The 27,190-nt window shown below is 39.2% G+C and overlaps 1 protein-coding gene and 1 pseudogene across 2 annotated transcripts in view; one reads left to right on the top strand and one right to left on the bottom strand.

Annotated features, from left to right (window-relative positions):
* Positions 1–2,496: 2,496 nt before the first annotated feature.
* LOC125176309 (L-lactate dehydrogenase C chain) overlaps positions 2,497–27,190 on the bottom strand; it is a 41,295-nt gene continuing 16,601 nt past the window's right edge. For both annotated transcript variants that reach the window (XM_047877547.1, XM_047877548.1), the window contains exons 4-8: positions 26,830–27,003; positions 14,211–14,384; positions 13,096–13,213; positions 9,512–9,635; positions 2,497–3,178 (exon numbers count right to left, since the gene is read on the bottom strand). In XM_047877547.1, the coding sequence (XP_047733503.1) occupies positions 3,014–3,178; positions 9,512–9,635; positions 13,096–13,213; positions 14,211–14,384; positions 26,830–27,003 (755 nt within the window). In that variant the 3' untranslated portion in view covers positions 2,497–3,013. The remainder of the gene's footprint in view (positions 3,179–9,511; positions 9,636–13,095; positions 13,214–14,210; positions 14,385–26,829; positions 27,004–27,190) is intronic.
* LOC125176330 (WW domain-binding protein 2-like) lies at positions 3,216–4,286 on the top strand (annotated as a pseudogene).

Here is a 27,190-nt window from a genome sequence, read left to right as displayed (position 1 = left end):
CACTCCCGCGGCGACCACGCTGCAGCTCATCTACAGAACTCCCACAGCCCAGCTCATGGCCGCCCCCTCAAGAGGCAGCTGAAGAGAATGGAGGAAAACCGCAGAAAAGCTGGTTGAGGCCTCAAGAAGGAAAACCATTGGCTAGTGAGGCTGCACAACGCCGTGGGCCTCGTTTTGGTCGTAGCACACCTGGCGCAGAAGCGAGGCCAGAATGAGGGTTCTGGTGCATCGTGCCTGGCCTGTGCCCGGCCTGCGCCTGCAGCTTGTCACCTGCACCAGCGGAGGGCTGCCATTTTTGTAGTTGGCGGGTTTCAGGGAGGCTCCTTGGGCTCCTGGGCTCAAAGAGCACGAGGTGCAAAAGATAACAATGAATTAGAGAGCCTCCAGCTATCAAATGGGGTACCACTTGCCCAAAACCCATCCACTGGAAAGCCCAAGTAAATGTATTTCTAACCAAACCTTGTCTGGATGTATCCAATAGGACTTTTTGACTCTCCGTTGCTAACTTTTTCCCAGAGCTGCAGGAGAAAGGGACCTCGGTGCTACTTTTAACCACCCACAAAGCGAATAAGTAAAAATTTAAAAACCTGCTATGCAAAGGGGCTTTTTAAATAAAATACGAAACCCTAAGAACTTGATCAGTGCAGGGCTAATTGATAACAATTTTCACAGGTGTATGGGAAAGCTCAACTCATTTATGTGGTAGTTAAATGCAGAACCCAAAATTCCCCTCTCATCCTTTAGTCTGGGATACACCAAGGCTTCTGTTCTCTTGTCCCACCACGTTCTACCTCATTAAGTGTTTCCTAACTCATTTGTGAATCGTAATACATAATACACATCTGACAAATTCTTTTCTAAGAAGTAGAGCAGCTGTTTCTCAAACTTTTTTTCATTCTCTCTCCCTCAAGGGCCTTTTTAGACATTTTCCCCCAATCGTTCAGCTCCACCCACCCCACCATGAAATTAAATATTAAAGAATAAGAGGTGCCTGGGTGGCTCAGTCGGTTAAGGCTCCCACTTCGGCTCAGGCCATGATCTCGAAGTTCTTGAGTTAGAGCCCCCGTGTCAAGCTCTGCGCTGACAGCTCAGAGCCTGGAGCCTGCTTTGGATTCTGTGTCTCCTTCTCTCTCTGCCTCGACCCCCTAGCCCCACCTCCCCCCACCCGCTCGCGCTCGCGCTCTCTCTCAAAAATAAACTTAAAACTTTTTTTTTAATAAATAAATATTAAAGGGGCGGCCTGGGTGGCTCAGTCGGTTGAGCGTCCGACTTCGGCTCAGGTCACGATCTCACGGTTTGTGAGTTCGAGCCCCACGTCAGGCTCTGGGCTGATGGCTCAGAGCCTGGAGCCTGTTTCTGATTCTGTGTCTCCCTCTCTCTCTGCCCCTCCCCCATTCATGCTCTGTCTCTCTCTGTCTCAAGGATAAATAAAGATTAAAAATTTTTTTTTTTAAATAAATATTAAAGAATAACAGGGGCACCTGGCAGGCTCAGTCAGTCGGTGGAGACTGCAACTCTTGATCTTGGGATTGTGAGTTTGAGCCCCAGGTTGGGTGTAGAGATTACTTAAAAATAAAATCTAAAAGTAATAATAATAAGATGTTGTCTGCTAGCATTGAACTTTAGGGTTTAGAAACCCTTGTAATATTTGTTTTTTCCACCAACCCCATAACCAATTTAACCCTCTTGGGGTGATATTGCCCCCTGTTGAGAATACACGATGTAGAGCAGTTTTACTTTCTACAGTATTCCCACTGAAACTATATTTTGCAGGCTTTGAATACCTGCAAGCATTTACTAAAATGAAGTTTTAATTTGGTGTACAAAGAACAGCTTTAAAAAAAAAAACGCAAAATCCACAGAAGACCCCTCTATCCCTGCTATCCTAACTAAACTCTCTGATGATCCTGTTTGTGCATTCAAGGGAAGAATTGAAAACAAGGAAAAAGAACAAAATATTGGGAAACTAATCATGTTCAGCAGTAGAGGACCGGAATGAAAACTATTCAAACAGCAAGAATAAGAGTATGAACTGTGACTCTCTGTCCAGTGTGAGCACCTCCACGACAGCACACGCTGTAAGTCCTTAGGGCCTGCATATGTCTTCTCATTTTTTGCCCTGGTCCCATCCTAGTCTATAAATTACTTTGGTCCTGATTTCTTTGTTTTTGTTCAGTTGTGTATTTCTTATAGCTACCTTAAATTGTGAAATCAAGGAAATATTTCATGTATGTGTGTGTGGCATATGCATATATAAATTAGAAATACATGCACTCATATACATATACATCAATAATCAATTAGTTGAGGTGCCCTAAATACTGTGAGATACTTGAGGGCATAAATCATGTCATATTGACCTCATGACCGTAACACAAACAAGCGTACCAGAAGTTTGTTCCACAAATGACTTAGAGAATGGTCTAAGCTCCCTGTGTGGTATTTCAACAGAGACACCAAATCAGCTATTTGAGTTTATATGAATTGGAATAATACTTACAGGTTTCAAAACATTTAATTTTGATTATGCCACTGAAGTTTTATTTCTGTTTCTTTCTGTTATACATGGACTTAACGTACCCGGTGCAGATCACACATAGACACATAAAGTTAATGAAGCAATATAAACTGAATATGCCTGTGCCCTAATGGAAGAATGAAATTTCAATGCTAGAAAAAGTGCTGGTTGTTTTATGGGAAGAATCATAAGTTTTATATTATAAAGGATTATTATATATACTCTACCAAACTTGAAGTCAACTCATATATTACATACTTCAGAAGTATTACTTGCATATGTATAGGTTATCATTAGAACAGAGTTGTAAGAGATTCATAAAGAGGGGAAATATTTTTACCATTTCCTTTTTCTAGCCTTGAGGGACTGAAGTTATGTCATGGGTTTCCAATGTTTTTTTTTTAAGTTTTTTACAAATCAAATGACAATACTTTCAAAATAGAAAATATACAGTCTGATATCTTCTTCTATAAAACAGTGGAACATTAAGAGGCTTTAAAATACCAGCTCTTTTTGGATATTCCAAAGTATGTCTGCACTCTTCTTAAAAAGGGCCTCCTCCTCAGAATTCAAGTTAACTTTCACAATATCTGAGACACCATTTTGTCCCAAGACACAAGGGATACTGAGAAAGATTTCTTCTTTTAATCCATATAAGCCCTAAAAGGCAAAATTAGATTATTGTTCAGTACCTGATATGGAAAAACAGCTAATGCAAAAGCGCTTCAGAATAAGAGGATACCAGAGAGACCATGGAGCTCAACTAGAATCAGGGGGTGGTAGAGTAATTATCAACAATACAAATCCTAAGGGGGTCTGGGTGGCTCAGTCCGTAAAATGTCTGACTTTGGCTCAGGTCATGATCTCGTGGTTTATGAGTTCAAGTCCCGCAACGGGCTCTGTGCTGACAGCTCAGAGCCTGGAGCCTGCTTTGGATTCTGCATCACCCTCTCTCTCTCTGCCCCTCCCTTGCTCATGCTCCATCTCTGTCTCTCTCTCTGTCTCAAAAATAAATAAACGTTAAAAAAAAAAAACTTAAAAAAAAAACAATACCAATCTTAACGTCCTATGACTCTGTGGAGTTTGTGTTCAATGAAATAAAGAACCTACCAGAGGCCTTCAAAGGGACCAAGAAAGGCAACATCTACTTCACCCCTTACCAGGTCCATCTTTCTGTCCAAAGGAAAGATACCATCTGGTCCTTCATGATGCCATTTTATCTAATAAGGACTGCAAAATCAAGCAGCCTGTGTTTGGTATAAACTACATCAAGAGAACAGTGAAGGTTGAAGGAGGAAGTGGCTGGGAAGACCGCTTTGTATAAGCTGACCTTTACACCAACAGGCACCATTGAGTTGGACAATAGATGTTACAAGTGACATCTCAATCTTCTAAAGGTGAAGCCTCCAATGGAGCCTACAGATACTCTCATATGCCCAGCAGGGCCTTTGTCTTTCCCCTGCCAATTACAAACAGAATATGCCCTTACCCTCCTGGCTACTTCTATCCATCACCCCCATCTGACTTCTATCCAGAACTTCCCATGATGAACATGGAATAGTTGCAACCATGGCGACCACCCTATTCTGTGCTTATGGAACCTCCAGCCAGCAGCCCTGATGTTCCCTCTACTCCTGTAGCTGAAGCCAAGGCCACAGAAGCAGCTGCTGGAGCCAGTTACAACCGGGACAACAAACACAATGCCTACATGCCCAGAAACCAGTTTCTGCCACCTTCCTACTACCCCATGGAAGATAAGACCCAGTAGACACCTCACACCTCCCTGCCTTCCATCCCTCCTTGCTCTTTCCCAAGAAAGAGGTTGGGGTTGACTTTAGGGTTGGAAGAGGCAATGGGAAGGTCTTTTTCTTCCTCCTTCCTTCCTTATAATTAAACATTACCAGGAACTAGCATGGAGGGAAGGAAGAGGCCCCTTGACTATGGAGTGGTGTTTCCCAGCTTCCCACAACAGCTCAGAGTCCACAGGTGCTACTTAGCCAAGCTTCCCTCTCCCCATCTTTGGGGACTTCCTCAGGATCTCAGGGTGTGCCCCTTGCTCCTATCTCATTCTAGTCTCCCACAGAGGGCCTCTGGTCACCTCCTCCACCACAGTCCAGCTCCCTCATTTGGGTAGGCATTTTATACTCAACCTCACAAGCTCCATCACATCAGCCACATGTCTTCTTCTGGGGGCCCCAGCCAGGCTATACTCACATTCCCTCCACTCTGGTCTGTCCCTATCCATGGAAGGCCACAGTCCCACCAGACTGTCAGCCCACATTCCATTCCCAGCCAGGGGTCAGCTTCAGTTACATTCACCTTCCCTTCCTTTTCCTGTCCTTTGTCATTCTGTTGCCACCTCTGTGTAACTTTTGGAGCTTTAACATGAGTTGCTAGGGATTGGGTGGAATCAGAAACGAGGCCACTGTAGGTGAGGAAGAAGCCCCTCTGTTCCCTATTGGTGTTTTGGGAATTTGTTTCCCTCTACTTTCTCTGTTTCTCTTTCGTCTAGAAGGGGCTTCTAGGACTAAAACTGAAGAATGTATGTGCATCCCATCATGACACTTGGGGCTGTTGAGTGGGCTGGAAATAAGGCACCTGGCCCCTGGGGCCTGGCCTTGTCTGGTCCTGTGTGATGACCATGACCTGCTACCCAGGCCCCTCTTCTCTTTAAGCTTCATGCCTGGTTGACACTATGACCCTTGAATACACTAAAATTGGCTCTCATTTGCTCCTGGATTGGCCATGAAATGAGGAAATGGCTACTTAAGAAAATTCCCTGTTTATTTGGAAAAAAAGAAACCCCCAGTCAACATATTAATATGAAATAAACTGTACCCTTATTTGTTGAAAATGTGGAGGAATAAAACTGAAGTAGCTGGGTAAAAAAAAAATAAGAGTATATGAATGATTATGCTCTTAATGTCAAATGTTTATTTTCCTATAAAATATAACTTATCCATTGATTTGTTCAGTAAAAATTATGAAATTTCCCTCTTACTCAATCTCACTCTCTTCTCAGAGCATCTGACACCTCCTTGACTCTTCCTCAGGAGCAACCTCAGGGTAATTAATTGCTTATTCTCCCGCAGCCCCTGTGTATCCTCAAAAGAGGAGGGGTGTGTATCCATTGTGTACTCATTGTCTCTTTCAAAACAGTAATCCCCTACTCTCTTAACATTTCCCCTATTTTTTCGAGGCTCATCTTATTCAACTCTTCTTCCTTAATGATCACCTTCTAACCTCTTGGCTACTCTGTCTCATTCATAAAAGACTGACACCTGGCTCACAATCTTCTCTGTCCCAGTTTCTGTGATTACTCTTGGTGACTTCATTGTTCATGTGGGTAAACTAACCATAACCAATTCCCTTTCTTTCCAGTTTCTTGACTTCTTTATCTCACAGAACCTTCTCTTCCCACCCCAAGTATCCTACTGTGGACATTGTTACGGGTTCCTCCATATCCACCTTAGATCCCATGATTCATTCTGTGACCCTTTCACCATATACTAAGACCCTCTGCTTATTTTAATTTTTATTTTATAAATAGTTCTTAAATTCCTTATTATTCATTTTCTTTTTATAATGTATTCATTTGTATGTAGATCATATTTGAGGACAAAGGTCTTGAATTTGTCTGTGACGCTTTAGCAGAAAGTCAAACCTATTTTTAACATGTATATAAACCAAAAGCTACACCTCCACCCTTCCCTTCCTCTTTCTCTCCTCACCCCCTCTTTCACACTCCACAAGTAAAACCCACACCCACATGAATTCAGCTATGCTCTCTCTCCATTCCTGTGCTCAGATCCCTGGAGAAAACTACACAAGAAAGTTGATCTTTAACTCACATTACAAATTAATGCACACCAACCTCAAATAAGCATCCACCTAACAGTAATTCTGCTTTTTCTATCTACAAAGACTTCAAATCTTCTCAAACATCTGACTTTTCTACACATCCCCTGATTCTCAGCAGCAGATGATTTTGTCTCCTTTCACTAAAAAGACAGAAGTCATCAGATGCATCCGATGCCAAACTTAAAAATCTACATGATTCACTGCCTATCCTCTCTTTATTATCTCCTGTTACAATAGCTGTCTCTCCTCCTATCTAGGACTAATACCTTCATCTATGGTCTGGATCCCACTGCCTCTGCTTATTACTTCTATCTTCAATATCTTCTTTACTATCAGAATTTTATCTTTGAAAAAAGAAAAGAAAAAAAGGCAGGCGCCTGGATGGCTCAGTTGGTTGAGTGTCTGACTCCTGATTTCAGCTCAGGTCATGGTCCCAGGGTTGTGGGATTGAGCCCCTCATTGGGCTCCACACTGAGTGTGGAGGCTGCTTAAGATTCTCTCTCTCTCCCCCTCTGACCCTCTCCCCCACTCACATGCTCTCTCTCTCACTCTGTCTCTCTAAAGTAAAAAAAAAAATTTTTTGGGGCGCCTGGGTGGCGCAGTCGGTTAAGCGTCCGACTTCAGCCAGGTCACGATCTCGCGGCCCGTGAGTTCGAGCCCCGCATCGGGCTCTGGGCTGATGGCTCAGAGCCTGGAGCCTGTTTCCGATTCTGTGTCTCCCTCTCTCTCTGCCCCTCCCCCGTTCATGCTCTGTCTCTCTCTGTCCCAAAAATAAATAAACGTTGAAAAAAAAAAAAATTAAAAAAAAAAAAAAAAAAAAAAATTTTTTTTTAAACAAAAAACGCAAACTTGCCTGGCCTTGATTTTCCTCTCCAATTATTACTCTCTTTCCTTACCTTCACAGCCAAATACCTCAAAAAAGCTGTTTATACTTGTCTTAGTTTCCTCAGAGGTTCTCAAGGGACCCTTCCAAGGGACATTTGGCACTATATGGAGACATTTTTGATTGTCAAAAATGGGGAAAGAGGGTATGCTACTGGCATCTAATAAGTATAGGCTGGAATGCTGCTAACATCCCACAATGCACAGGACAGCCCTCCAACAATGAAGAACTATCCAGACCAAAGTCTATAGTGCCGAGGCTAAGAAAACCCTAGTGTGCTCCAATCAGACTTTCATTCCTATTACTTCATTAAACAGTTCCTGCTAAGGTTATCCATGACCTCTGTCACTTTATCCCCCTGTCATTTTTTTTAAGTTTATTTATTTATTTTGAGAGAGAGAGAGAGAGACAGTATGAGTGGGAGAAGGGCAAAGAGAGAGGGGGAGAGAGAGAGAGAGAGAGAGAGAGAGAGAGAGAGAGAGAGAGTCCCAAGCAGGCTTTGTGCTGCCAGCACAGAGCCCGGTGTGAGGCTCGAACCCATGAAGCTACAAGATCATGACCTAAGCTGAAACCAAGAGTTGGACACTTAACCAACTAAGCCACCCTATCCTCCTGGCATTTTTAATCCTCATTTATATGACTTCACAACATCAATCAACAATTGAAAACCAATTCTTTCATCTTTAAAACATCCTGCTCTCTCTTGGTTACCATGATTCCATGTTCTTTTGGTTTTTCTTTTAATTCTCTGGTCACCACTTCTTTTTGACTTTGTGGGCTCACACTATATAAACTCAACTTTTTAAAAATATTTATTTATTTTTGAGAGACAGAGAGAGACAGAGCATGAGCAGGGGAGGAACAGAGAGAGGAAGACACAGAATCTGAAGTAGGCTCCAGGCTCTGAGCTGTCAGCACAGAGCCCAACGCAAGGCTTGAACCCACGAACTGCGAGATCGTGACCTGTGCTGAAGTCTAATGCCTAACTGACTGAGCCACCGAGGTGCCCCTAAACTCAAATTTTAACACTGGAATTCCTCAAGACTCAATCTCAATCTGTCTTCTCACTTTATTACGCTCTCCTTAGGCAAGTTCATTAACATTCCTGGCTTCAGTTACTATGTGTAAGGCATATCTGTTGTCTGTACCTGTCCAGCTTCTCTTCCTTTGTTGTTGTTGTTGTTGTTGTTGACAGAACCTCTCTTTCCCCTTCAGGAACTGTCTCTCTCCAAACTGACTCACATTTAGAACTCCAACCCAAAACTCTTCTACAAGTTCCAGAAGCTTGTACCCAACTGCCTATTTCCTCTTGGATATTGCAAAACACCTGAAAATGAACTTGTCCATAACTGCAAACATGATCTTTAAACGTGGCTCTCCTTGAGTATTCCCTTCCTTAGTGGCTACCACTATCTATATATAAAGGTGGAAAACAGAAACCCACAAATGGCCTTTCTTTTCCTTATTTCTCACTTCATTCCACTACCAAGTCCTATGAATGTTACCTCCTAAATACAGTATCTACAAATTTATCCCCTTCTCTTCGCCTCGACTACTATCATTTCTATTCTGAGCTACCGCACATCCTCTTGACAAGTTTGCCCATGTTTACTCTTGTCCTTTTCAAATCTGTTCCCTCCACCACAGCCATAGAAATCTTTTTAACATGAAAACTTGAAAAGAAATAAATTCTTTTAGTGGTTTTCCATAGCTCTACGGTAAGGACTCAAATCCTTTTACAAGGCTTTCAGTGGACTAACCCTGCTTACTTCTCCAGCCTAACCATGCACTTCCCTTTGCTGTCTGCATTTCAACAACTGACCTTTTTTTCAGAACTTCAAGTACCCTCTACTTACATCTACCTCAGTTCCTCTGTACATGTATTGCCTCTGTTTAGACTACTAGTTCAGCCTTCCAAATTACCTCCTGCTCATTCAGAATAGGTCACATTGACTTCCTTAGGAAGGCTTCCCTTAACATCACCCATGCCACCACCCAGGGTAGCTAAATTCTCTTCTTGTACACTCTTAAGTACTTGGTAATTTTTCATCATAGAATTTATATGTTAACATATATTTCCTTTTATAATTGTTTTATTAAGTCCATTTCTTTCATTAAACTCTAGGAGATTAGGGCTTCTCTTTTGTTTGTTCACTATATCCTCAACATCTTGCGCAATGCCTGGCACATAGTAGGTACTCAAAAATGTTAAAGAAAAGATGATAAATGAAGATTCGACTTAAGCCTACCTTAACCATTGTAGAAACTGGATGCACTCTCCTCAGATTTTTCAAAATTGATCCAACCAGATCTGTCACAGATAGTCCAATAGCCCAAGAGGTATACCCTTTCAGCTTGATAATCTGATAGCCACTACAGTTGTAGAAAGTAAAAAAAAATCAAATTTATGGGATGTCAACTTAGAGAACACATATTATTTTTCAGGCATCCATTTTGAAGCGACCTACATGTCAATGCCACTCTCAGAGATTTCTTCCAAAATTACTTACCAATAGCCAATAGAAATTTCTATACTAGTCTCATAAACATTATTTGCTTTAAATACTAATTAATACACCCTTCTCTTATCATAAAGGCAGAATACTAGGACATATGTGCGACTAAAGATAAAACTATTTTTATATTTTTTTATTGTTGTTTAAGTCCAAACACAGAATCTGATCATCTTGAAAGTTAACATATACATCTTGCTGACCACTTAAAATTATTACTAGGGTGCCAATGTAACTTTATATAATTGTAAGTCAGGTGTACATATTTTTCATAAGAATACATCATTAAATCAACAATATATGGAAATATGGGGAAATGTTCATGACACATTTTCAAAGGAAAATAGCAAAGTTCTAAACATTATGCAATTTCTTATCTCAGTCTTGTTAAAAACATAACACATTTATAAGAACTTTAGAACTGCATCAGTCCACAACGTTATTAACAGTGATTATTTTTAAGTGGTATTACAGGTGATATCATCTTCTCTACACTTCTCTGAATTTTCTTATTTTCTACAATGAATATGTATCATATTCTTGTACTGCCACCAACAGATTTGGATTGACAGTCAAAGTCAAAGAACAAAGAGGTTTTAACTTAGCACTGAGTTTATTTAGTTCTCAGAAAAGGATCCAGGACAGGAAACAGAATGTTCAACATCATTATGCATATCAGGGGGTCTTACATCCATGGAAGCACTGTTGCAAGGCCCCAGGACTGCACACAATACACTTGGTAGCAAAAGATAAGACTGATCCCCTCAACACAGAAAAGCTGGGACTGGACTGGACTTACTGTGGTATTGTAATTTGACTATCAATCCAAAACCAGGGCACAATTAGGGGGCATGAGGATTGCTGTCAAATTTAGGATTAACTTCCAGACTCTCAATTCAATATGACCAAGACTCTGTGGGGTAAGTAAAAAGGAAGGGAGGGAGGCTCTGCCTAGTGATTGATTGATTGATTGATTGATGAAATATGAATTGAAGAAAGCTCTGCAGTAAATAAATGGGGAAAGATCTTACCAGTGGAATCTGGATGACAGATTTATTTTTTCAAGAATCAACAAAATGGATTGACAAAGAGAAAGGGTTGAAAATAGAATAGTTAAATATATAATCCTTTAGTTGTTACTAACCATCCTAATGAAAATAAAACTGCTGGCATAAAAAGAAGTAGGCAAAGTGAGCATATAGAACAAGCAGTTTTAAGGCTACTATATTAAGACAAAAACTAATTGCTCTATTGGAAACCTGGAAGGACATCCTATTAAATCATGATGTCATTACCCTACAATCGGTTAGGCACTAGAAAATCAGAGGCTATGACATAAAAGTGGTGAGTTGTTTTTAGATAAATACTAGCAGTATCTCAGGATTCTTTATAATTATAGATCCTTTGCTAAATGACCAAGGGGCAAATAATTTAATTTGGACACTGCATTATTGAGAGGACTAACTGGAATAAGTACTGATCGGTAATAAGTTGCAGTATTTGGTTTTTAAATCACACAGGACTTCAGTGGAAAAGGTGGTCTTAATCATTATTCCCTTATAGCAACAGTGTTTCAAATTGAACATTCCCTGGGGTACGATGATTAGGAATTTGGTAGACAAAGACTAACACTGTAACATCCCTGTAAGAAGCAGATGGGCTGCTCCATGACACTTGGAAACCAGTATTGGCTAAAACATATTCCTTAGGGCATGGGTTGTGGTTCTGTCTCTGTATCAGATTGATTCCTGAACTTGCTGGGAATTGGCCCTTACTGGCCCCTATATCTAGAAATACATGGCATATGGGTAAGGACACTTGTGTTGAAAAGGGTAGGAAATGATACTGTAGTATTAACATAATTATATGCTAGACATTAACTTAAAAGTGATTTCTAAGTTCTAGAAGTTCTACTAACATGTAACTTGGCGAAAGCATGAGGAAGAATCATGTATGCTATTAAAGCTGATGTATATAGAGTCAGACACTTCACTTACAAGTAAAATTAGCTAACTTCTGATCATCTGATCAGTTTCATGTTTTTTTCACCAAATCATCTGATAAACACTTAATTTCTAAGTACTGTTCTAACCATTTTACTCTACTAACTCTTCATAATAATTTTCTAAGGTAGGTTCTCCTATTATCCCCGTTTTAAATATGAAGAAAATGATGTGCAACATTATTTACAATAGCCAAAATATGGAAGCCACCCAAATGCCCATTGATAGATAAACGGATAAAGATGTGGTGAAATATTACACCACAGTGGAATATTACTTAGCCATAAAAAGAATGAAATCGTACCATTTGCAATAACATTGATAAACTTAAAGGGCACTGCTAAGTGAAATAAGACAGAGAAATAGTGATACCATACAATTTCACTTATATGTGGAATATAAATAACAAAACATACAAACAAACAAAAAACAGACTCTTAAGTACAGAGAACAAACTGGTAGTTGCCAGCGAAGAGGTGGGTAGAGGGATGGGTGAAATAAATAAAAGTTATTAATAGATATAAACTCCCAGTTATAAAATAAATAAGTGATGAAGATGAAAAATACAGCATAGAGAATATAGCCAATAATATTATAATAATGTATGATGACAGATGGTGACTATATCTACTGTGGGAGCACTAAGTAATACATAGAAATGTCAGTCAAGGGGCACCTGGGTGGCTCAGTCGGTTAAGCGGCCGACTTTGGCTCAGGTCACGATCTCATGGTCTGTGAGTTCGAGCCCCGCGTCGGGCTCTGTGCTGACAGCTCAGAGCCTGGAGCCTGTTTCAGATTCTGTGTCTCCCTCTTGCTGACCCTCCCCTGTTCATGCTGTCTCTCTCTGTCTCAAAAATAAAATAAAAACATTAAAAAAAAAATGTCAGTCAATATCAGCATGTTGTATACCTGAAACTAGTATAACATTGTATGCTAATGAAACTTCAATAGAAAAAAAAAAAGATGAGGGAACTGAGCTTTTAATATTTTAAATATGTTCTCAATATCACACCACTAATAAATGATGAAGCCAGGTTTCAAGCCTGAGCACCTTGGTTCAAAGTCCATGATCAAAATCACTGTGATATATTACCCTCAAACACAAATGAGTTCTTATAAAATGATAAACAGATTTTCCTTTTGAAAAATAATCCCCAAAGAAAGCTATGCAGAATATAAGTCTAAATTTGGGAATTTCCAAAAAGTTAGAATTCTTTATCTCACAAAAAGCAAAGATCAACCATAGACTTTTTGCGTGTGAATCTTACTCTTAAAACTGATTATTAAGGCACTGAGACACTGAATGAGTACCGTTACCTTTCAATAACTTGTTTATGGATATTTTTCCATTGGTCCTTGTCTGAATCAGTTCCTAATTTAGGGTCTAGAGTCTTCAAGGCAACACCAGCAACATTCACCCCACTCCATAAAGGCACTAAAAGAAACAGATCTCAGAATAAATTCTTCTTCCTCATACTGTATCAGTTGAGTTCAATGGGTTTACATTTTAAAGTTAGGTAACTACCTTACATATAATATAAAAATAAGTTTAAATGGACAAAATAAAGAAATATAACAAACAAAATTATAAAAATATATTTTTAATTTTAAAAAATTTATATTTTTATATTTAAAAAATTTATATTTGTTAAAGTGTTAGAAAGATATGTAGTAGAATTATTTTATATTTGTGTGGTATAGAAGGTATTTTATTTTATTTTATTTATTTTTTTTTTTTTTAATTTTTTCAACGTTTATTTATTTTTGGGACAGAGAGAGACAGAGCATGAACGGGGGAGGGGCAGAGAGAGAGGGAGACACAGAATCGGAAACAGGCTGACGCGGGGCTCGAACTCACGGACCGCGAGATCGTGACCTGGCTGAAGTCGGACGCTTAACCGACTGCGCCACCCAGGCGCCCCTAGAAGGTATTTTAAAGCAAGATGCAAATACAGAATCCACAAAGAAAAGGATTGATAAGGAAATATAAAATATCATAAGCAACTAGAGAGAAAAGAGCAACAAATTAATACTACTCAATAGTAACAAAGAGCTGACAGGGAATAACCGTCAACCTAGAATCTCGTATCAGTTAAACTGTCATTCAAGAATGGGGTGAAACTAAAACACTTCTGCATAAACAAAACTGACAGGATATACTTCAAGAAAAAAAAAAAAAAAGATCTCCAGAGAAGAGAAACACTCATAGACTTTTAAAACAGCTATATGTTACATGCATTGTTTTATGAGAGGTAGCTAAATCCATGAACAGAAGACAAAGTAGAGGCATAGAAAAATACACCAGGGAAATACCAAGCAACTGAAAGTTGTGTAGCTAGATTAATATCAGAAAAAAAAATAGACTTTAAAGAAAATACGTATTATTGTAGATAAGAAGTGTAATTACATAATGGTAATAGGTTTATACTTACCACTAGAATCACCATGTTCTCCAATAATCCAACCATGGCAGCTTGTGGGATGAACACCCAACTTCTCCCCAATTAGGTAACGGAAACGGGCAGAGTCTAGATTACAACCACTTCCAATTACACGAGTTGCAGGTAAGCCACTTAGCTTCCAGACCACATATGTCAAAATATCCACTAGAAGGAACAATTTGTTAGAAAAAAAATAATAGTAACTTCGTTCTACAATTTGCTTTTTTGAATAAGTAAATGGTCATAAAATCAAATACAGATTCATTACAGAGTTCAAAGTAAAGCAAGTCAACAAAGAAATTAGGAAGGATTATCTCCCATACGGGTTTTTAAAAGGCTAAATTACTCACAATCATAATTAAAAAAAAAAATCTCTCTTTTGAGATAAAGCATGTACCTGTCTGTTTAATAATCAGTCAATTAATTTTACCTCCTTAACTACACTTAAATTTCTCCTTTCCTTCACCAGCCTCATCTAATCTATCAGCATCTCCTACCCAGAATAAGGCCACATGCATGACCAGGGTCATATGCAGATGTGAACATACTCAGAAAAAATGTGAGAAGATCCTAAGCTTTAGCCCCATCTGTCTTTGAGGCTTTGTGCAAACAGGAAGTGAAGGTTAAGCCACAGTTGTAAACTGCCAGGCTTAGTGTTGAGGGCATGCCCTGGCATGCACACAGAGCCCTCCAGCAAGGACTGGCAGATATTTTTTGGTTTTAAAACTGCAGAGAGCAAGATAGAATCACTCATGTCAAGCAGTGATGGGCAGTGCAGCTAAGACCAGATATCACAGAGACCAGCACCAGCTGATGACGCACTCAGAACTGATAACCAGCAGAAACAGGAGATATGCAAAGGCCCAAGAGTGATTAAATCATTTTAAAAGGTGAGGATTTTTGCAGCAAACTGTCAGACTCCTTAGACACTGACCCCTCTATGTCTGATCACTTCAAAAAGGGTGCTGCCATGGGGCGCCTGGGTGGCTCAGTCGGTTGAGCGTCGGACTTCAGCTCAGGTCACGATCTCGCAGTCCGTGAGTTCAAGCCCCGCATCGGGCTCTGGGCTGATGGCTCGGAGCCTGGAGCCTGCTTGCGATTCTGTGTCTCCCTCTCTCTCTGTCCCTCCCCCGTTCATGCTCTGTCTCTCTCTGTCTCAAAAATAAATAAACGTTAAAAAAAAAAAAATTAAAAAAAAAACAAAAACAAAAACAAAAAGGGTGCTGCCACCAAAGGTTGTGCCTGATTGATCTTTGAACAGAACAGACATCCTTTGCTGCTTGAACATAATAAACATTAAACTCCAACAGCTGACCTGGACTGGACCAAGGCCTTATCTCAACTGTGCACCCACAGACTGACTTCCCATTTGGTTTGTTAGCCTCCTACCCCTATTCTATCTTGTCTGTTGTGTGACTTGTGCTTTGCTTTGTGTGACATACAAGAAGCCAAGTTAAACATGTGAATGTCATCAAGTCTGGAATCCTGAACCTGCTTTATAATTACATTAACCCTGCTTTATGACTGAATAAAGCTGACATTGTGGAAAGACACAACCCATGTGTGCCTTCATAGCATGTTCACGACAAGAACTTTAAGGAAAGTTCTGCTCGAACATCAGCTGACCACCAAATGAATGTATGTGGCCTACGACTACTGTGGCCATGTACAACAAGGAATATAGACCTTACAAAATTAATTCATAAAAGTCATGAAACAAACTACTACAACAAGCATCAACAAAAACAAACTCTGCAAGGGGAGAATTTGATTTGCAGTTTATAATTATTATATTATAATATATAATATATATTATTATATATTATGAGATTATTATATATATAATATATTATATTATATTATTATAATTTTTTTGGCTTTTGGATTGGGGCACCTGGGCGGCTCAGTCGGTTAAGCATCCAACTTTGGCTCAGGTCATGATCTCGTGGCCCATGAGTTCAAACCCCATGTCGGGCTCTGTGCTGACAGCTCAGAGCTTGGAGCCTGCTTCAGATTCTGTGTCCCCCTCTTTCTCTGCCCCTCCCCCACTCACACTCTATCTTGCTCTCTCAAAAATAAATAAATGTTAAAAAAAATAATTTTTTGCCTTTTTAAGTTTTTATTTTAATTCCAGTTAGCATACAGTGTTATATTAGTTTCAGATGTACAATATAAAGATTCAATAACTGCCTACATCACCTGGTGCTCATCACAAGTGCCCTCCTTAATCCCCATCACATATTTAACTGATTCCCCCAACCCGCCTCCTGTCTGGTAGCCATCAGTTTGTTTTCAATTGATGGTTTCAACTAAACCAATGTCTAGTTTTCAACAAAAATTATGAGGCATCAAATGAAACAAATAAGTATAGACAATACAAAGGAAAAGAAGCAATCAACAGAAACTGTTCCTAAAGTACCCCAGACTTTAAACAACTAACCTATCTTCAAGCCCACTTGTTCTTTCTTCTGCCTTCTCCATCTATTGTTGGGCCATCTAGTGAATTTACATTCAGTTAACTTTTCAACTTCAGAATTTCTATTTTATTTCCTTTTTATAATTTCTATTTATTAATATTTCTTATTTGGTAAGACTTCAGCCTCATATGTCCTTTAGTTCTTTAGACATGGCTTGCTTTAGCTGTAAATATATTTAAAATGGTTGGTTTAAAGTATTTGTCCACTGGGATGCCTGGATGGCTCAGTCAGTTATGTGTCCAACTCTTGGTTTCGGCTCAGGTCATGATCTCATGGTTTGTTGGATGGAGCCCTGCATTGGGCTCTGTGCTAACAGTGCAGAGCCTGCTTGGGATTCTCTCTCTCCCTTTCTCTCTCTGCCCCTCCCCTGCTCGCTCTCTCTCTCTCTCTCTCTCTCTCTCTCAGAATAAATAAACTTAAACAAAAATGAAGTATTTGTCTGGTAAATCTTCGTTAATTATTATGGCTAGAACTTCCAGCACAATGTTGAATACAAGTAGTGAAACCAGGCATCTTGTCTTATTCTTAATCTTAGAAATATTTCACTCTTTCACTATTGAGTATGATGCTAGCTGTAGGTTTCTCAAGTTGAAGAAATTTCCTCCTACTCATACTTTACTGATTCTTTTTTTAAATCATGATTGGGTGTTGAATTTTGTGATATATTTTTCTGCATTTATTACCGCTCTAATCATTATATAATATCCTTCTTTGTCTCTAGTAACAATTTTTGTGTGAAAGTCTAATTTCTCTGGTATCAGTATAGCCACTCCAGCTCTCTTTTGGTTCCTGTGTATATGAAATATTTTTTCCATCCTTTTACTTTCAACTTACTGTGTCATTAAATCTAAAGTGAACCACTTGCAATTAGGCAAGAAAAAGAAATAAAAACCAAATTGGAAAGGAAGAAGTAAAACTATTTCTATTTGTAGATGACATGATCTTATATATAGAAAATCCTAAAGAATCCACAGACACACACACTCACAAACTATTAGAGCTGATAAATGAATTCAATAAAGTTGCAGGATACAAGACAACACTCAAAAATCACTTGTATTTCTAGGGGTACCTGGGTGGCTCAGTTGGTTAATCATCTGACTTCGGCTCAGGTCATGATCTCACAGCTCATGAATTCAAGCCCCGCATTGGGCTCTACACTGACAGCTCAGCCCTATCAAAATTCCAATGATCTTTTTTGTGGAAATGAAAACAAAAATCCTAAAATGCATACCAAATTACATAGGGCCCCAAATAGTGAAAACAATTATGAAAAAGAATAACACAGCTGAGGAACTCACATTCTGACTTCAAAACTTAACTACAGAGCTACAGTAATCAAAACACTATGATATTGGCATAAGAAGAGACATATCAATCAATGGAACACAAGTGACAGTCCAGAAAACCCACTCATATATGGTCAATGAGTTTTAGACAAAGGTGCTAAAACCATTCAATGGGGAAAGAAGAATATTTTTAAAAAATGCAGTTGAGACAAGAGGATATCCACATGCAAAAGAATGAAATTTGACTCTTACCTCACATCATGTACAAAGTTAGTTCCAGAGGGCTCAAAGATCTAAATATAAGAGCTAGAAATATAGGGGTAAATCTTCATGACCTTGAATTTGGCAATGATTTCTTTTTTTTTTTTTTTTTTTTTTAAATTTTTTTTTTTCAACGTTTATTTATTTTTGGGACAGAGAGAGACAGAGCATGAACGGGAGAGGGGCAGAGAGAGAGGGAGACACAGAATCGGAAACAGGCTCCAGGCTCTGAGCCATCAGCCCAGAGCCTGACGCGGGGCTCGAACCCGCGGACCGGGAGATCGTGACCTGGCTGAAGTCGGACGCTTAACCGACTGCGCCACCCAGGCGCCCCAATGATTTCTTAGGTATGACACCAAAAGCATAAGTAACAAAAAGAGAAAAAGATAGATTGGCCTGCACCAAAATTAAATATTTTTATGTACAAAGTACACTATCAAGAAAGCAAAAAGACAATCCATGGAATGGAAGAATACATTTAAATCACAGATCTGATAAAAGTCCTATAGCCAGATATATAAAGAACTTGTATTACTCCTCAACCAAAAGGCAAACAACCCAATTTAAAAATGAGGAAAGAACTTGAATAGATGTTTCTCCAAGAAAATATACAAATGGCCAACAAGCATTGAAAACATGCTCAAGGGGCACCTGGATGGCTCAGTCAGTTGAGCGTCCAACTTCAGCTCAGGTCATGATCTTGCGGTTCATGGGTTTGAGCCCTGCATCGGGCTCACTGCTGTCAGCCTGTCAGCACAGACCCTGCTGCAGATCCTCTGTCCCCTTCTCTCTACCCCTCCCCCTGCTGTGATCTCTCAAAAATAAATACAAAAAAAAAAAAAAAAAAAAAAGGAAAGATGCTCAACATCATTAGGCACTAGGGAAATGCAAATCAAAACCACAATGAGATACCACTTCACATCCACTCAAATAGCTAAAATAAAAAATGTAGAAAATAACAAGTACTGGGGTGCCTGGGTAGCTCAGTTGATTGAGCGTCCAACTTCAGTTCAGGTCATGATCTCATGGTTTATGAGATCCAGCTCACTGCCGTCAGCACAGAGCCAGCTTCAGATCCTCTGTCCCCCTCTTTCTCTGCCTCTCCCCTGCTCATCCTCTCTCTCTCAAAAATAAATAAGCAGTAAAAAAAGAAAATAACAAGTGCTGGTGGGGATATGGACAATGGGAACATTTACACACTGCTGATGGGAATGTAAAATAGTACAGCTACCAAGAAAAAAGCTTGGCAGTTACTAATTAATCATAGAATTATCATAAGACCCAGGATTGATTGATTGATTTCTTTCTTTCTTTCTTTCTTCTTTTCAGAGAGAGAGAGAGAGAGAGAGAGAGAGAGAGAGAGAGAGAAAGAGAGAGCACACATGTACGCAAGAGGGAGAAGGAGACAGAAAATCTTAAGCAGGCTCCATGACCAGCACGGGAGCCAATGGGGGGCTCAGTCCCACAACTGTGAGATCATGACCCCAGCCAAAATCAAGGGGCAGAAGCTCAACCAACTAAGCTACCCAGGCACCCCCATATGACCCAGTGTTTCTACTCCTAGAGATATATGCAGGTGTTCAAACAAAAATTGTACATGAATATTCCTAACATCACTATTCACAATAGCCAAAAGGTAAAAACAATTCAAATGTCCATCAGCTGATAAATGGATAAATGGAATGTGATATATTACACAGTGGAATATTTTCAGTCATAAAAAGTATTGATGCATACCACAATATGGATGAACCTTGAAAACATTATTAAATTAAAGAAGCAATACTTTTACAAAAGGACACACTGGATGATCCCATTTATATTAAATATCCAAAAGAGGCAAAACTATAGATACAGAAAGCAAATTAGTGGTTGCCAGGAATGGAGAGAGGAAGGAATGAGAAGTGACTATTTAAGGGCACAAAGTTTCCATTTAGGGTGGTAAAGAAGCTTGAGCATTAGACAGTGGTAGTGGTTGCACAAAATAAAATTTACTTAACGCCACTGAATTACACACTTTAAAATGGTTAAAATGGTAACATTTATGTTATATGTATTTTGCCATGATAAAAAATACTTTACCTCAAAAATTATTACTAGAGACAAAGAAAGATATTACACAGTGATAAAAGGGTCAACTGATGCAGAAAAAAAGCATTTGACAAAATTCAACACCCATTCACGATTAAAAAAAAAAACTCTCTGGAGTGCCTGGGTGGCTCAGTCAGTTAAGCCCCACTCTTGATTGTGGCTCAGGTCATGATCTCACGGTTCATGAGATTCAGCCCTGCGTCGGGCTCTGTGCTGACAGCACAGAACTTGCTTGGAATTCTCTCTCCCCCTCTCTCTTTGCCCCTTCCCCATTTGTGCAAGCGCTCTCTCTCTCTCTCTCTCTCAGAAATAAGTAAATAAACTTACAAAAACCATAATGCTATTGGAATGACTATAATTGAGGAGACTGACAATACAAAATGTCAGCAAGGATGTGGAGCACGTAGAACACTCTTAGAGTGCTTACGGGAATGTAAACTGGGATAACCACTTTGGAAAACCGTTTGGCAGCTTCAACAGAGTTAAGCATATACCTACCATATAAACCATTTATTTTACTCCCATGTATTTACCCAGAGAAATGATGATATATACCCATGAAAATTCTTGTTTACAAGTGTTTCCAGCAGCTTTATTCATAATACCTAAAAACTGGAAATAACCTAAATATCTACCAATGGATAAATGGATAGGAATGGATAAACAAAAAAGGATTTAAAATTATTAAAAAAAAAATAACCACTTTCCAGCAGTAAAAAAAAAGAGAAAAAAAAAAAAGAACAGAACACCAATACCAAGCTACATGGATGAATCCCAAAATAATCATGCTGGGTGAGAGAAAACAGACCAAAAAAAGGCTACATTTGGTATGATTCCATTATATGAGATTCCAGAAAACGGGGCCAGAGGTGGAATAAAGGATAGACTGCAAAGGGGCACGAGAAAAGCTTTGGAGGTAATAGAAATGTACTTACCTTGATTATGGTGGTGGTTTCATGAGTGATTACATCTATCAATATTCACTGTGGAATGATGTCAGCAATACAGCCAAATAAGACATACCTCACTCACCACCCAACCCTCAAAATGACAATCTGGCATCCACATATGGACAAAATGCCTTTGTTGGAGCTGTGTGATCCAGCATCATGCACCAAAGAACCCAGAAGGAGACGTGCCTGTCAGGCATGTAATAGGCAAAGGGGCCTCAGTCCCAGCTGTGGACCCTGCAATGGCCCATGAGCCAGCTCTAGCCCCACTCTGCTCAAGTTCAGGAGCTCCTGGAAAACAATGTCTTAGACAATCCACCCACCTACAGGAGAGCCTTTGTGGAAGTTCAGGGTTCTAGCTGAGAAGTCCCGGCACACCACTGGGGCAAAATAATATGAGTTTGGATGTATTGGAGAGGGTAAGAGAAACAGTTTGACTTTACTTGCCTCACTCCTCCCCTGAGGTAGAAGAGCTCACTGCTAAAAGAGATCTTAGTCCATGATTTCTCCCACAGATGAAAGTCAGAGTGTGTGAGTAAGCATCTACCTTCACTAGCTAGGCAGATTGCTGCCAAAGAAGCCCATCTCTCTCCCACCCCATCCAGAGTATTGAGTCATGAGCTGTACGACTGAGGAATGAGAAAAAGCTAAAAGTGGCAGACAGGACTCTCATAGGGGCATTATAGGACGTAGATCCCACTAAATGTGTTGTAGACTCTATCAGGAAGACTGCCCCCGGGCCACTTGGGGATGCCTTGCTAGTGGACTCCCCTATTTAACCCACAGGCAACCCTAGCATTCCACACACTCACCCCACAGGCCCCCACACTGTGGCTGGCTCCCTGTATGCACTCTCACTGACAAGAGTGAGCATTGTCAAACAGCTAGTGAGCACAGGCAGAAAGCTGGTCTGGATCTGTGGGTCAGAAAGAGACTGCAAACTTCAGCTTAAGCTACAAAACCCCCCCAACAAACAAAAGTCTGTGACCAGATGGCTTCACAGGCAAATTCTACCAACATTTAGAGAAAAGTTAATATCCATTCTTCTCAAACTATTCCAAAAAATAGAAAAGGAAGGAAAACATCCAAATTCATCCTGTGAGGCCAGTATTACCCTAATACCAAAACCAGATAAAAACATCACTTAAAAAGAGAGCTATAGGCCAATATCCCTGATGAACATAGATGCAAAAGTTCTCAATAAAATACTAGCAAACCGAATCCAACAATACATTAAAAACATAATTCACCACGATCAAGTGAGATTTATTCCTGGGTTGCAAGGGTGGTTCAATATTTGCAAATTAATCAAAATGATACATCACATTAATAAAAGAAAGGATAAGAACCATATGATCACTTCAACAGATTCAGAAAAAGCATTTGACAAAGTACAACACCCATTCATGATAAAACCCCTCAACCAAGTAGGCTTAGAGGGAACATATCTCAACATAATAAAGGCCATATAAGAAAAACACACAGCTAATATAATCCTTAAAGGGGAAAAACTGGGAGCTTTTCCTCTATGGTTAGGAACAAGACAAGGATGTCCACTCACCACTTTTATTCAACATGGTACTGCAAGTCCTAGCCACAGTAATGAGACAACAAAAGGAAATAAAAGGCATCCAAATCAGCAAGGAAAAAGAGAAACTTTCACTATTTGCACATAACATGATACTATACATGGAAAACCCCAAAGAACACACACACACACACACACACATACACCACCACCACCACCACCACCAACAACAACAACAACAAAACAAAAAACTGCTAGAACAGATAAATGAATCCAGTAAAGTTACAAGATACAAAATCAACATACAGAAATCTGCTACATTTCTATATACCAATAATGAAGCAGCAGAAAGATAAACTAAGGAATCAGTCCTTGCACTTTACACTTGCATCAAAAACAATAAGATACCTAGGAATAGACCTAACCAAAGAGATGAAAGGCCTCTACTCAAAACACTCATGGAAGAAACTGAATATGATACAAAGAAGTGGAAAGATATTCATTGCTCATAGATTGGAAGAAAAAATATTGTTAAAATGTCTATACTCCCCAAAGCAATCTACACATTTAATGCAATCCCTATCAAAATACCAAGATCATTTTTCACAGAGTTAGAACAAACAATAGTAAAATTTGTATGGAACCACAAAAGATCCTGAATAGCCAAAGCAACCCTGAAAAGGAAAAGCAAAGCTGGAGACATCATAATTCTGGACTTCAAGTTATATTACAAAGCTGTAGTGATCAAAATGGTATGGTACTGGCACAAAAATAGATACATAGATCAATGGAACAGAATAGAAAACCCAGAAATATACCCAAAACTATACGGTCAATTCATCTTTGACAAAGCTAGAAAGAATATCCAATGGGAAAAAGACTGTCTCTTCAAGAAATGGTGCTGGGAAAACTAGACAGCTACATGCACAAGAATGATACTGGACCACTTTCTTACACCATACACATAAATAAACTCAAAATGGATTTAAGTCCTAAATATGAGGCTGGAAACCATTAAAATTCAAGAAGAGAGCACAGGCAGTGACCTCTTTGACATCAGCTATAGCAACTTCTTTCTAGATATGTCTCCTAAGGTAAGGGAAACCAAATCAAAAATAAACTATTGAGACTACATCAAAATACAAAGCTTCTGCATAGTGAAGAAAACAATCAACAAAACTAAAAGGCAGCCTCTGAATGGGTGGAGATATTTGCAAATGATGTATCTGATAAAGGGTTTGTATCCAAAATATATAAAACTCAACACCCAAAAAATGAATTATCCAATTAGAAAATGGGCAGAAGACATGAGCAGATATTTTTCCAAAGAAGATATTCAGATGGCTAACAGATACATGAAAAGATGCTCATCATCACTTATCACCAGGGAACTGCAAATCAAAAGCACAATGAGATATCATATCACACCTGTTCGAATGGCTAAACTCAAAAACACAAGAACAACAAGTGTTGCCAAGAATGTGGAGAGAGAAGAGCCCCATGTGCTGTTGGTGGGAATATAAGTTGGTATGACCAATTTCTTCAAAAATTTAAAGACAGAAACACCATATGGTCCAACAGTTCTGCTATTGGGTATTTATCCAAAGAAAGTGAAAACACTTATTTGAAAAGAAACGCACCCCTATGTTATTGCAGCAATAGCCAAGATATGGAAGCCAGGTAAATGTCCACCAATAGGCAAATGGATAAGGAAAAGACAGCATATAATGGAATATTATACAGCTATAAAGAATGAGATTGTGCTATTTGAGAAAACATGGATGGACCTAGAAGGTATTATGTTAAGTGAAATAAATCAGACTGAAAGACAAATACCATATGATTCCACTCATAAGTGGAATCCAAAAAAAAAAAAAAGAAGAATAAACAAACAAAAAGCAGAATCAGACCTATAAATACAGAGAATAAACTGATGTTTGCAAAAGGGGAGTGATATGGGGGATTGGGCAAAATGGGTGAAGAGGAGAAAGAGATACAGTCTTCCAGTTATGAAATGAATAAGTCATGGGATTAAAAGACACAGCACCAGGGAAAAAAAAGATGTGAGATACACACACACACACACACACACACACACACACACACACACACACACAATTTATATATACAATCTATACACAATATATACACAATTTAATATTCAGCTACAAGAAAGAAGGAAATCCTGCCATTTGTGATAGCATGGATGGATCTTAAGGGCATTATACTAAGCGAAATAAGTCTGACAGAGAAAGACAAATACTGTATGATGTCACATGTGGAATTAAAAAAGCCAAACTCAAAAACAAAGAGGTGGTTGCCAGGGACTGGGGGAGGGAGAGAAATGGAGAAATGTCAGTCAAAGGATACAAACTTTCAGTTATTAAATGAATAAATTCTGAGGATCTACTATATAGCATGGTGACTATAGTTAACGATATGGTATTATATACTTAAAAATTGCTAAGACAGTAGGGGTGTCTGGGTGGCTCAGTCAGTTAAGCATCTGACTCTTGGTTTCAGCTCAGATCATGATCTCACAGTTCATGAGTTCGAGCCCTGCATCCGGCTCTGCACTCACAGCGTGGAGCCTGCTTAGGATTCTCTCTCTCCTTCTACCTGCCCCTACCCCGCTATCACTGTCTCTGTCTCTCTCTCTCAAAAACAAAAAAACAAAAAAACAAAAAAACAAAAACGTTAAGACAGCAGATCTTAACACTACTGTGGCAGTCATTTTGCAATATACAAGTATATCAAATCATCATAGTATATATACCTTAAACTTACACATTATAGGTCAATTGTATCTCTTTTTTTTTCAGTAGCTTTATTTTTTTTATTTTTTTTGAAATTTATTGTCAAATTGGTTTCCATACAACACCCAGTGCTCATCCCAACAGGTGCCCTCCTCAATATCCATCACCCACCCTCCCCTCCCTCCCACTCCCCATCAACCCTCAGTTTGTTCTCAGTTTTTTAACAGTCTCTTATGTTTTGGCTCTCTCCCACTCTAACCTCTTTTTTTTTTTTTCCTTCCCCCATGGGTTTCTGTTAAGTTTCTTAGGATCCACATAAGAGTGAAACCATATGGTATCTGACTTTCTCTGTATGGCTTATTTCACTCAGCATCACACTCTCCAGTTCCATCCACGTTGCTACAAAAGGCCATATTTCATTCTTTCTCATTGCCACATAGTATTCCATTGTGTATATAAACCACAATTTCTTTATCCATTCATCAGTTGATGGACATTTAGGCTCTTTCCATCATTTGGCTATTGTTGAGAGTACTGCTATAAACATTGGGGTACAAGTGCCCCTATGCATCAGTACTCCTGTATCCCTTGGATAAATTCCTAGCAGTGCTATTGCTGGGTCATAGGGTAGGTCTATTTTTAATTTTCTGAGGAACCTCCACACTGCTTTCCAGAGCGGCTGCACCAATTTGCATTCCCACCAACAGTGCAAGAGGCTTCCCGTTTCTCCACATCCTCTCCAGCATCTATAGTCTCCTGATTTGTTCATTTTGGCCACTCTGACTGGCGTGAGGTGATATCTGAGTGCGGTTTTGATTTGTATTTCCCTGATGAGGAGCGACGTTGAGCATCTTTTCATGTGCCTGTTGGCCACCTGGATGTCTTCTTCAGAGAAGGGTCTGTTCATGTTTTCTGCCCATTTCTTCACTGGATTATTTGTTTTTTAGGTGTGGAGTTTGGTGAGCTCTTTATAGATTTTGGATACTAGCCCTTTGTCTGATATGTCATTTACAAATATCTTTTCCCATTCCATTGGTTGCCTTTTAGTTTTGTTGGTTGTTTCCTTTGCTGTGCAGAAGCTTTTTATCTTCATGAGAGGTCAATTGTATCTCAATAAAGCTAGAAAAAAACTTATTGTATTATATACTTTGAATGGGCGCAGCTTATTGTATATAAATGTTACATCAATTAAGTTGCTTTTTAAAAATGCTATGGAAAGATCATCTTGATTCAGTTAAAGGGAGGATAAAAGACTTACCTGGATTTGAAACAATAAGCATCTTACAGTCAGGACTATGATGGACTATGGTAGGAATGATCGATTTCATAATGTTCACATTACGTTGGACCAGGGCAAGGCGACTTTCTCCCTCCTGCTGCCGCGCACCTGCTGTGACAATAACTAATTTGGAGTTTGCAGATACACTGTAATCTAAAAAGGAAACAAAAGGCAATACTTGGATCAAGAATGCCATAATTACTGTGCCTTACTTCTTTAAACGTGTTTGCAGATGAACAGACTTTCCAGACTTTCCAAGGCCAAGGAGGCCTTGTCACTATGACTTACCATTTTTCACATTTTAAAAAATAATAACAAATCCTACCAACCCATTTAGCCC

The sequence above is a fragment of the Prionailurus viverrinus genome, chromosome D1, assembly GCF_022837055.1.
Source record: "Prionailurus viverrinus isolate Anna chromosome D1, UM_Priviv_1.0, whole genome shotgun sequence".
NCBI lineage: Eukaryota > Metazoa > Chordata > Mammalia > Carnivora > Felidae > Prionailurus > Prionailurus viverrinus.
The sequence above is the reverse complement of the archived record's forward strand: the minus strand, read 5'-3'. Positions and strand labels throughout refer to the sequence as shown.